The following is a 13043-nucleotide window of genomic DNA, read 5'->3' as shown; positions in this document are numbered from 1 at the left end:
TATTTTATTATTATTTTTTTTAATGGTGTGTGCGGGAAGGGGGAATTTTTATGTATTCAAGAGAAATTCTTCAATTTCTTAGCACGGGCATAGCCGTGCGGGTACAGCTAGTAATCATTAATCAATAGTTGCATACTATTAAAATGTCATAGTTTAGAAGAAAAAGTTTCGAACTTTAAGTACATCATTATTTATTCAAACTGCAACAACCAATCAGTCAAACATTCAGTCAGTCAACTGGTTTCGCTCTGTCTCTCTCTCTTTTCTGTCTTATGTCCCATCTGTTACCGGGTTACGATGTGGTGTAACAAACTTTATTACAGCTTTTAAAGCTGTATCCATTACTCCAAAGAATATTTGGAAACTTTTTTTTTATCTATATGGGGAATATTAAAAACTGTAAAGATTTCTCGGCATATGGCTCTGAGTTTATGCATGCTGCCGTCGTAAATCAAGCGGTGGGTCACACGGGAGCCCCATGGCAGAAAAGTCATGGTCACTTCTGACGCAAATCGCGCCCAAATCCCGCTCATCCCAAGACAAAGCTGCTGGTGTCGGAATTATAATATTTTTTTCTTCTCTTTTACACCCTTTGGGAAAACACAGCCGTCTGGTCCTAATATAACTGCAAAGAGCAAATGACGTACAGCCAGGAAAACGAAGAACGCGAAGAAAAGAAAAACACAATCTTTCTTTGACTGGGACAAATGGGCCATCCGCCAGGAAGATTTTGCTTCTCGATTTACTGGAAGGTAAAGAAAGTCCTCCGGAGCTCGCACGCGGTCGCGAAAAGGATAAAAGGAATATAAGATTTGTCTTGTGCGGAAGCGGATTTATGTTTTGCTGTTTTGGTTATTGCTCCGGGGATGTGGGATCATGCTGTTTGCCGGAGGAATAGACGTGGAATGGTCGAGATGTATTGACCGAGTTTGTTGGTAAACCGAAATGTGAAAAAAGTAAACAGAGAAATCTTTTCAGGTACGATTTTTTTTTCTTTGTATGCTGCAGAAAATTAAAGTGTATATGAAGCGTTTAGTATTGAAACTAGCTGCATAACCTTTTCAAAAGAAAGACTTTTTTAGTTCTTTCAAAATGTGATACTTCTTTGTCGGCACTATCACACCACAAAGTGTTTTGGAACGAATCACTCTAAAATCAATTTGAAAATCGCTGCCGAAACACCATTTTATTTCGAAACCAGCTCAATCAATGATTATTTTTTAAGTGTTTTCTTTCATGTTTGGTACTTCTTTGTCGATACTATCACACCACAAAGCGATTTCGAACGTATCTTTCTCAATCAGGTTGAAAACCACTGACAAATCCCTGTATTATTTCAAAACCAGCTCAACCCATGATTTTTTAAAAAGTGTTTTCTTTCATGTTTTGGTACTTCTTAGCCGATTCTATCGCACCACAAAGCGATTTGGAATAAATCCCTCTTAATCAATTTGAAAACCCCTGCCAAACCCTGGCTTTATTTCAAAACCAGCTCAATCCATGATTATTTTAAAAGTATTTTTTCTTTCATGATTTGATACTTCTTTGTCAATACTGTCACATCACAAAACGATTCGGAACGAATCCCCCTCAATCAACCCAAAAACCGCTGCCAAATCCCCGTTTTATTACAAAACCAGCTCAATCCATGATTTTTAAAAAACTATGTCCTTTCATGGTTTGATTCTTCTTTGTCGGTACTATCGCAACAAAAAGCGATTTGAAACTAATTCCTCTCAATCAATTTGAAAATCACTGCATAAACACGGTCTTACTTCAAAACCAACTCAATCCATGATTATTTTAAAAAAGTGTTTTCTTTCATGATTTTATACTTTTTTGTCGATACTATCGCACCGTTAAGTGATTTGGAACGCATCCCTCTCAATCAGGTTGAAAACCGCTGTTAAAACCACGTTTTATTTCGAAACTAGCTGTGCTTTACCATATCGCCACAGTAAAAAGATACGGGTAACAACAACAGCATTGATACAATACATTGCTTCATCAAATCACATTTTAGATTATACAGGAGAATACATGTCCCTAAATTGAGAAACCACATGACTTTAATTGGAATTAGAATGGAAAATAACGAATCGAAATCGAATAAAATCGAAAAATGTTTTTTAATGGGGTTGTTTCCTTCAGTCAAAAGTAGTACTTTTGTCACTGAAATTGATAGAATAAGCAAAAAAAAAAAAAAAAAAAAAAAAAAAGAAAGAAAACATGGACGCAGAAAATTCTTTTATTTTCCCAACAGTTATTTTTTAATTATTTTTTTAAATGTCCGATTTTTCAAACAGGGCTTGGTCTTGATGACGTCACAATGATGCTTTTTGACGCATCTTTGTACCGCTTTTCCACGTTATGATAATCAAGAAGCGAATTAAAATTGCTCTCTACGCTTGCTATCAACCATATCGTTGCCAATACACGTGAGTAAAGATGTGAATTAAATATTTTGCTCCGTGAATGGCAACACAGAATGGCATTTCATTATTTGTGATGTCATAGGCAAGAAATGTAAACAATGAAAGATCACCGATTTAAGTAATTTTTTAAAAATATTAAACTTAAACAAATTATTTAAAAAATGGTTAGATCCTATGTTTTTAAGCATGTTCTTTCAGAAAAAAATACTTTTAAAATATTGGAAACGACCCCATTCTGAAGACTATTTTTAAAAGCTTTGTTCGCACTAAAAAGCATAAAATAAAATAAGTACGTATATGATTTCCTGATTATAATACTCAAAAACTGCAGTTGATCTTAACATCTTTGTATTTAGGTTAATTCTAAAGCAGCCAAAAAATTTTAATTTAAAGTATGAATGAACAAATAGGCGGAACGTAACTTTTTACATATACATTTTACCATACCGCCTGCATTTCTTCTTCTCTTAATTTTTAATTAAAATTTTACTGGCTGCTTTTGAGTTTATCTAAATGTAAGGATCTTAAGATCAACTGCAAGTTTTGAGTGTGGTAATCAAGAAATTATTACGAACTTATTATTTCATGCTTCTTAGTGTGAACCAAGCTTATAAAAACATTCTTTAGATCTTTAAAATTAAAAAAAAAAAATGTATATCTTATCTTAAAGTTTTTTCGTTTTGAAGTTTATTTCAGGTGAACTTTTTTGAAAGTTAAAACATATTTATTTGTTTCCTCTCCTTTTTAAGAAAAAAAAACAGTATTGACTTTTGCTTTAATAAGTACATATAAATGTACTAGAGGACCCGACAGACGTTGTTCTGTTGAAACTTTGTAAATTAAAAAGTTAAAATATTTCAATAAGCTATCAAGTGTTTGAACCGTTTTGTTGAAAAAATATGTAAAAAGAAAATGTTTTTAAGATGCTTGGTGTCAGAATGCGTGTATTTATTACAACTTGATTTATCTAATGACCACTGAGCAGTTGTTTTATTAACTATTTTTTCTCCCTTACTTGTTGGTTTGTTCCTTCAGCCATACTCAAAGGATAAAAAGCTTCCTCAGATATTAAGTGTAAAAAAACTAGCTACCCATCTAGAACAAGCGGGAAATCCCGTTGCAACATCCCCTATATGAAAAAGAATAAAACAATCGAAAGGATATCGTTTAAAAAATGATAAAGGTAAAAACAGTTCTCTGAATAAGCAAAAATCAGTCATCCCCTGCTCCCCCTCCCGATGTAAAATAAACATTCTTCAATTAAAATGACTAAACACTCTTTAAAAACGAAAAACAATTCTTTGCAATTTGAAATATTTCGCCAAATAAACAAAAAAAACAAAAAAAACACCAATAAATTACATCAACAGTAGCTTTAAAATGCAAACAAATGATCAGACAATTCTATTGTTTATAGCCAAAGTCGCCAAGCCACCACGTTTTGTAATCCAGCCGATCAATGAGCGAAGCTAACTTCGACCGATTAGCGGTTTGATCTTTTGAACGAAAACTTTTTAAAACTTCATATATTGCCTAATTTTTTCTTTCCACCAAAGATTTTGATCCAACCTACTGTGCACGTGCCTTTTTGTAAGATGTTGTAGAATTTCATAATAAAACAAGTGTAAATTAATAACGTTAGTAACCAAAGATAAAAATCTGAACAGAAAATTAATGCAGGAAAAATTGAAAAAAAAAAAAAAAGATAGAAGAGAATTATCTTCTTACCTTTTCTCCAAAATACACTTTTCATTCTTCCTACTACAATCATGATTCATCGGAATTCAAATTATAATTGAATCTTTAAACACCCAACATAACATCATTCACACGACAATTTTCAACCCATGCATAACTTCCTTTCCTTCATACCTAACAGGTGGGACTTTTGATTCAATATTTCATGAATTAAATCATTGATTCTCAACCTCTGAGGCTCTGACCCCCCTTTGAACACTGACGTAAGGTCATATGATCTATACGAATCGCGCAATAGGAACTTGAAATTAAAGCTGGCATAGAGATATGAAACTGGTTAGTAAATAAAAATATAGGTGTCTTAGTATACAAAACTTGATATTACTACCCTATTACACTTTAATTTATTTCGAAAATATTAATTACTAAAACACGTGAAATCCAAGAAACGAAAATTAATCTTTATATCTAGGTGAGGTTAGCATGTAGCACAATATCAATGTGAAAGTTGCATTGTTTGTCCTTGACAAGTTTTGGAATTTTAGGTTGTAATATAGAGAAAGAGCAGCTCTTTAAATGCTTTACTCGATGGTTTGACGTTATGTATTCTAATGCTAAAAATCGTGATTCACAGACATATGTGGATTACTGTAAATCTTCAAAAAATGTGGTAATGTCGAAAATATTTAAATGTCAAATTTTAGTAGTTCTTTTTACTGCTTTCCTCGTTCCTTTTATATTTACGCCTCTCTTGAAATCTTCTGCTACCCCCACCTAGGAGGCGCGACACCCAAGTTGAAAACCACAGATTGAAATAATAATAACACTATTGGTTTAAAAAAAAAATAAATAAATAAATAAATAAAAAAAAAAAAACAAGCATGATCACATCACGGAGAGATGGCACATGAACTGGAAGCGGATGCAGACCACTTCATTTTGTAATAGGTAGGATCTGCGAGAACGCGAAAATTTTCTGCCCTTTCACGTTATAGCTGATTCTACATATTGCAAAATGAAGCGATTCGTTTTTACTTCCAGTTCCCCCGCTATCTCTCCGTAGTCAAGCTTCACTTAGGCACTGACTATCAATGTTTTCTTCTGCGCAGGGACCGCAATGACTTACCATGCCACTGAGCACATGTCCCGATGCGCCAAGTGCCGCTACTATTGCCGCACTGGTGCCACTTTCCTCTTTTCACACATCGGCCTTTGCAGTTTGGTCTTCGGCTACACGGTGATGGGCGCATTCACCTTCGAAGCTCTGGAGGCTGCCAACGAACTCAAGATGAGGCAACAGATGCAGGAGGAGGAAGGGAGAGTCGTCGAGCGACTCTGGGAGCTGACCGTCTCTGGAGATGTCCTCAACGAAAGCAGGTGGTCGGAAAATGCCACTGCTACGCTTAAGAACTTTGAAATGAAGCTCGTCAAAGCGATGAGAAAAGACGGGTACGATGGGAATGATGATACAGATAATCTTCAGTGGTCGTTTTCTGGAGCACTTCTGTATTCCATTATCGTCATCACCACAATTGGTAAGTGAGTAACTTGTTTTTTCAGTAAGTTACCACCCTATGGCCAAGGCTAAGGTAGAAATGCATAAAATACACTACCAGCTCAGTCATTCCATAAAAGGACAGGACCGAAGTAACTTACTGAAAATACCATGCCTTGCCTTCAATCTTTGTGTTGAACCGAACCATTGCTTCGGTCACTCGTCTGGTCAGTGCTAATTCTATATTAGCTACCAGTTTGTTGGCACTCTTGATTTCCTTAAGAGGTTTTCCACCTCCTGCTCAGGCACTTCCTATTCCGTGCTGATGAGTGCTAATAAGCACGAAACTGCAGTCCTCGGATGGATTGACTGAGTAATTTGGTTGAAACTATTGAGCTGACATCTATAGTTGGGCAAGATTAACTTGGCATCATTCGTTACAGTGTGATCAGGCTCTTTGTAAAGGAAACTTAACATTGTTACCAAGTTATCTTTGCTCCAAGTGTAGTATATTAATTTCATGCTTTCAATATCAACTAGCATTTGGATTGTCGTGTGATATTCCTTCGCACTGCCAAGTTTCAATGTTTTTCGAATTCTGTTTATCACTTTTTAGGTGAGAAATGATTAGCATAACTCGAGTTTCCGTTATTGAACCAATAACATTAAAGGATCACAAGCACCAATACAAGGGTAATGCAAAGAGTTGTCATGTGACAATGGAGAGCGATTGGAATTAGTGAAACGTTAGGCTATAGTTAATTACCATAGTGCAACCTTCCACTAGCGGTGTGTAATTCCCCACCGCTTATATCAGTTAACACTTTCAAGGGCAGCGTCCCCGCCTTGAGAACGCATATTTGACAATTTTTTTCCAAACATATATAGCTCTCTGCAAAAAAACTATCGATTTGTTAAAGAACCCTTATAGTTGCTTTTTCACTCAATAGATGTCAGCACCATTGAAGTCTTTTTTCCTTCTCTGAGAGAGGTTTGAAATGTGCGAATTTTTAGGGTCAGAGGATTTTTTTTTTCAGTAGTAAGACCCAGAGTTAAAAAATATTAGTCACAAATTTTCTTTTTATAGGCTCCTAAGACTTCATAAATGTCTTTACCAAATTTTAATAGTGCAAAAACATTGAGAAATATACATTTATTTTATACGTCCTCACTGTGAAGATTTTGCCCCGGTTCAGTATGTCATTTCTCATCAGTCAATAGATGGCAGCACTAGTTCCCTTAGATTTCTCTTTAGCTTTATAATTATAAATATTGCATATAGATACATGCATATTATTCTGCTTTTAACTTTATCTTCACTGATTGCGTGCAATTTTATTTATATATGCGATCTATTACAACCGTATTATATTCAAGTATCTGTTTATAATATTATATATATATATATATATATATATATATATATATATAGTACATTTATATTTATATATAAATATATTTATATGTATATATTTATTTATACATTTATACTACTTAAAATGGAACCAAATTATAAGAATACAATTGTTTTCGAAAATGCTAAATTATTTTTGCGTTTGTATTTATGTATATATCAATTATTTCCATCGTATTGCATTAGAATATGTGTTTATCATAAGATTAAAAGTCAATAAATCAGTAAAAATGTAAATATCATAGTTGAATTAGTGCCTGTAAGAGCGTTTTTCCTATGCACAGCGTTTTGTGCTTTCTCTGTTCCAGACGGGCAGCGTCCTCGTCTTGAGAACGTATGGTTCCAATGTTAAAAAAAAATTCTAATTTTTTTTTCCAATGAAAATCAGTTCAATGATGCTAAAACATTATGAAAAGTGAGTTTTTTTTGTAGATTTTAATTTTTTTTCAAGTACTGCCCCTCAAAGGGTTAAGTTACTCAGGGGCAGTGAAGGCAGCTCTAATGCCACCGATTTTATGGTTAGGTTACATATATTTTTTTATAGTGCAGTTGCATGTAAAAAGATTTTGTTCCGACAAGAAATTAAAAATTTTCCCTTAATGTTTTGAAATAACGTTCACTGAGATATGTTTTCAAATATACTTCTTCAAAAGTGTTGAAATTCTTTTGCTTTTCTTTTCTTCAAATCTCATTTATCTCAATGCAATGTATTTTTTTTTAATGATTAAATTTTTCAGGATATGGGAATATTGCTCCTAAAACAGACACAGGTAAAATCGTCACTATCCTTTACGCCATAGTCGGCATACCCCTTCTTCTCCTATGTTTATCAAACATCGGAGACGCCATGGCCCACTCTTTCAAGTTCATCTACTGGAAGGTGTGCTGTTACTTATGCTCAAGTCCCAAGTCACATGGGCACAGAAAGCCCCGCTCAAACAGATCAAGTCGTTATCCGTCCGAGCCGAGAAGTCTTCCTTTGCACGGAGCCACAGGTGGTCGGGAGATTGACACTTTAGGACCACGGATGTACAGCTCGCCAGCAGATTCCTACGATAGGCAAAGGGGCTACATGCACTCAGGACCAATGCAGCATTCTCTCTCAAGAAATCATTCTTATTATGCTTCGAGAGAGGTAACATTGATAATATTCTTTTCGGTACTTTTCCGTTAAAGATTTTAATTTTTTTCGCTACTGCAAACTAAAAATTTCGTAGTTGGTGACTTACTTCAATGTCTAAATTAAAGGTTTTTCACATGCTTGTAGATATTGCAATCGCTTAAGCAATTTTGAACCGTTAATTTCAGATACCAATCAAGCGCCAAGCTCTAAAATTTCAAAAATGTATTTTGGCCATGATATTGAAATTTTTGAATAAAGATTACAATATTTTTAATTGAAAGGGGGAGGGGATACAGCTATATTTCTTTCAGTAAAAGACGTAAGCCCTATTCAATAATTTTCTATAACGAAAAAGTGTTTCCTAACAATTGAAATTTTTATGCTTACGTTTTAATGTTCATGTTGAAACGAAACCCGGAGGAAATATTGATTCCGGCGACCAAAGCAACAAAACTTATCAACTTCATAAAAAAAAAAATGCAGTGTATTGGTGCTCTGTCTGTTGTGCCCCACGCTGTTAAATATGAAATTCAATGTTTCACCAAGAAATTATTTAAATCTACCAAAAATTTAGCTTCAATCTTCATGCTGGTGAAAAGTTTCACCAACTATATTGTTGTTTTGCTAATACCATGATATTCATGATTTATAGATCTAAACTCTTGGTGAAAGGATAAACTACGTCTTAGGTTCGTCTCCAGCAAAAGTTCACTATTCCGATTCATCACGTTGATGACTTATTTTGAGCAAATTAATAACGTACATTTTTTCGAATACCTTGCTTTATACTTGTCGCAACTTATCGTGTAACAGAATTTTCTCTGCGTTTGAAATTCACATTGAATGAATTGTTTATTTTTTGATCCCAATAAAAAATTAACACTATTTTTAAATGTGTTAATGACCCTTAAATTGCTAAAATAATATCTGCAAAGTTGTTGAAATTGTTTCACCCATTCATGAATAACCTGCTTTTACTCTTTTTAATTCTTTTTCCCCAATTCAGTGACAAGTTTTGTTTACACAGTTCTAATATTCTATTATTTTGAATTTAAGCTACATTCTGTGCCAATGATATAATAAACTTGTACAGAAGTTTTAAATACGGAATTACTTTCTTGAAGAGTAAGTGTTTATGTGGTACAAAAGGTACTGAGATATTTCCTGGAGTTTGGTCACATGTACGAAAGTACAATTCATCATTAAAATTACTAACGAAATCGAAATTCGTGTTTTCATGCCACCATTTCTGCTACTGATTGCAATCATTTCTTAAACCTGTGAAGAAGTCACCAGAATAAAAGCTGTCAACTAGCATGAGAAAAGGAAATTTCCCTGCCGTAGCTCATTTCATATTCGAATTCGTAAATTGCTGGAGCCGAAACTAAATGCCGGAAAAGGCCAATTATGCTAAAGTTTAAGTTGAAGCTGTGACAAAATCCTACAGAGGTTTAACGTACATTTTTTCGAATGCGACGAGGGTATTCGAGGTGACAAAAGCCATGAGATACAAATAAGAAATATATAGGTGGTTATAGCGTCGCATACATGTTATGCATAAATGGGCAGCTCATTGGTGTAGTTTTTATTTGTATTCAAGTGAGTGAATGAAAATGTTTCTAACTTGATTATAGCAGAACGGACTTTGAATATGGAATGGTAGTTCGAGGTAGGCGGGTGGAATATTAAAATTTGGAATTTGTCAAGGAACTCAGTAGTATGTTTTCTCCACTGTCAAAAAAGCTCCAAAAAGATACCTAATTTCGGGCATAACCTTCTACCGTTGACATTGCATCTGCCGACCACCTGCACTTAATGACCGAGTCCAACGAGGATTGAGTTGAACTATCAGTGTTAACAAACAAGCAATACTATGTTTAATAGCTATAGGAATCGATGTAGGACATATGACGGACGTGTCCATTAGAACAGTACAGCAAATTTAGATAGCAGAAGATTGGCATGTTTGCCTTCACAACCAGCACGAGATCTCCTGTAGCCCCTTAGGAAAGGGCGTGACATAATCTTTGGCCTGTGACTATATCGGTTGGACAAGACTAATGGAAAATCATGGCTTGGTCAGTTCCAGTTGAGTCATGATTTAATTGGTAAGAACTGATGGTTTAGCTAAAGCTTAGCGCAAAGCCCACGAAGCAAACTTAAGTTGCCAACAAGATATTGCGCAAGTTGGTGTTGACTCCAAAATGGTATGGGCTCCTTCTACGTGGTGTGGATTGGGTCCTATGGTTCAGCTGCATCCATTACCGACTGGAAATGGCTATGACAGTTCTTTTAAGACCAGTTGCATCTATTTAGGAGTTTCATACACCCAAACAACGATGGAACTTCTAAGAGTGCCAATGCGCCATGTGATCGGGCCATAACCGTCTGCCATTAGCCAGAAGAACCTTTTGGATGGTTTCAGGGAATAGTTCAGTCACCTAGATTGTCCAAAATTAATTTTATTGATCATTTTAGGGAAATAATTAAGATGTCAATCAGTGGATGAAATCCCTCACCGGCAACGCTTTCGCCGTTATGGATATCTGTTACGGCAGCATGGCTAAATATTTCTGTAGGGGATTTCTAACGACTTGTTGAGTCCATACCACGTCATGTTCTAGCACTCAGCCGGGCAAAAGGAGGTGCTTCACGATATTAGGAGGTATCCCATTACTTTTGTCATCTTTGTCACCAAGACACCATCGAAGCTTATACTTTAACAATTCTTTTAAGTTCAAGTGGAAAGTCTACCAGTAATAGGATGGCGGCCACTCGGTTGGACATCAGTATTTCCCTGGGCAGGTAAAGGGCAATAACTGCAAAATTTTCATTTTTTTTTTGCTTTTCTGTCATCTATTGTATTTTGGTTTTAGTGTACAATCTTGCTTGCTTGATTTTCATTGAAAAGAAAAAATGTCCAATTCTAACGTTTCCCTGTAATCCAAAACGCGTTTTTCAAATATCTCGAAATCTCATTTCTGCTGATACGTGCTCACGTCTGAGTACATAATACTAAAAGCTTTTTAATATTCAAAGCTTCAACGCAAAGTTCAAAAAATTGCATAAATTTGAGTACAGCTTCAACTACCGTTTTGATGCAGTTAATATTATGACAGTAATATAATTGAATTTACTTCTTCCGCAAGCAATATTTTTATTATTATAACTGTGTTGATGGAAAATGGTGCATTTTGTATGGTACTTTCCTTTGGCGTTATTATCTGCGTCGGGGCTTTTTCCTCTAATTTTTTTTTCTCCTTTTTAACAGGCAGAATTCGCTGATGCTCACAAAGTTCCTATTATCTCCAACAAATACGCGCTCCACCCCATGGAGACCTCCGATCTTCCTCACCACCCTCTACATCGACTAAACGCCATGGACAGTTCTCCTTATAGGACGGCAGGAGGCGCAATCGTACGTGCACCCGCATCTGTTCCAAATCGTCCGTCCTCCTTCCTCAACCTCAACGAGGAGATGAGCTTCGAAGCTGCATCCTCCGTGAACACAGATAACAGGGAAGAAGAAGAGGAGGAGGATGAAGCTAGCGTCCCCATCATGCTATGCATATCCATCGTCGTTGGATATATATGTGGAGGAGCCATCCTCTTCAGCTATTGGGAAGGGTGGGACTATTCAGACAGTTGTTATTTCTGCTTCATCACATTGACTACTATTGGTTTCGGGGACATGGTCCCGGGGACAGCAGTATTATCGGAAGACGCCCAACTTGCTTTGGGTTTGTGTTCTCTGTATTTGCTGTTTGGAATGGCTCTCTTGGCGATGTCCTTCAACCTAGTTCAAGAAGAAGTAACGAAATCCATGACGAGTATAGGCAAAAGGATAGGGATATTATCCGATGAAGATGACGATGATGATGATATTTGACGAAGACTGATTTAGTATCAAATAAATTTTTGTTTTACTGTATATTCTTCGTTTATCGTTCCTGGAAACATATAATAACCTGGAAACATATAATTTTCTATATATTACCTGGAAACCAGGTAATATACCTGGTTATTTATTACCAGGTAATATACCTGGTTATTATTACCAGGTTATTTTCTAATATAACCTGGAAACATATAATTTTCAAATATACTTGAAACGCAGCACGTTAACGAAATATTATGATTCTCGCCAGTCGTTGGATATGCTTCCGAAAAACGAGAGATATACATATAATCACTTGATCAGCATTATAATCATTTCAGCTATAAGAAGTCTACTACTGAATATAGGCCTCCTCTCCCCCGCAGTCATCCACATAGGGAAGCTCTGAGCTGTTTTCGTATACATATTTAACACACGGTATTTCCAAAAAAATAGTTTCTAAGACCAAACATTGCGAAAATAAATATGAAAACATTGCTAGGATTGAGCATGCGCCGCGACCATCTTATGACACTCAAGGACCAAACAAAGATTCTGAATGCAATTAAATCAACATTTTGCTTTAAACTATCTATTACATTTTTGTTTTCACTATACAATATTCCTGTCATTAGTTAAAATATTTTGAATTTGGAGCCAATTTTACTATGGTGAAACCGGTTTTAACCCAATACTTCCTTCCATACTATGTTGCGATTCACGATTTTATCCCAATCGAGATTTTCACTTGGAATAAATACACCACCAGCTCAAGTATTCCATCCGAGGACTGCAGTTTCGTGCTTTTTAGCACTCATCACCCCGGAATAGGAATCACATAAGCTGGTGGCGAAAATCCTCTTAAGCGAGCCAAGAGAGCCAAACAAACTGGTAGCTAATGTAGAATTAGCACACCAATGAGTGCTAAAAGCACTCCGGGCTGATGAGTGCTAAAAAGCACGAAACTGCAGTCCTCGAATGGAATAACTGAGCTGGTGGTG

General features: G+C 35.7%; 1 protein-coding gene across 1 annotated transcript; it reads left to right on the top strand.

The window, feature by feature from the left end:
* The first annotated feature begins 746 nt into the window (after positions 1-746).
* Positions 747-12096, top strand: LOC129220023 (TWiK family of potassium channels protein 7-like). Its single transcript, XM_054854351.1, has 4 exons — positions 747-978; positions 5243-5668; positions 7780-8177; positions 11437-12096. The coding sequence occupies exons 2-4, from the start codon at positions 5251-5253 to the stop codon at positions 12052-12054; spliced, it is 1434 nt and encodes a 477-aa protein (XP_054710326.1). The 5' UTR covers positions 747-978; positions 5243-5250; the 3' UTR covers positions 12055-12096.
* The last annotated feature ends 947 nt before the right edge of the window (positions 12097-13043 follow it).

Source organism: Uloborus diversus, chromosome 4, assembly GCF_026930045.1.
Source record: "Uloborus diversus isolate 005 chromosome 4, Udiv.v.3.1, whole genome shotgun sequence".
NCBI classification, from domain to species: Eukaryota; Metazoa; Arthropoda; class Arachnida; order Araneae; family Uloboridae; genus Uloborus; species Uloborus diversus.
The sequence above is the reverse complement of the archived record's forward strand: the minus strand, read 5'-3'. Positions and strand labels throughout refer to the sequence as shown.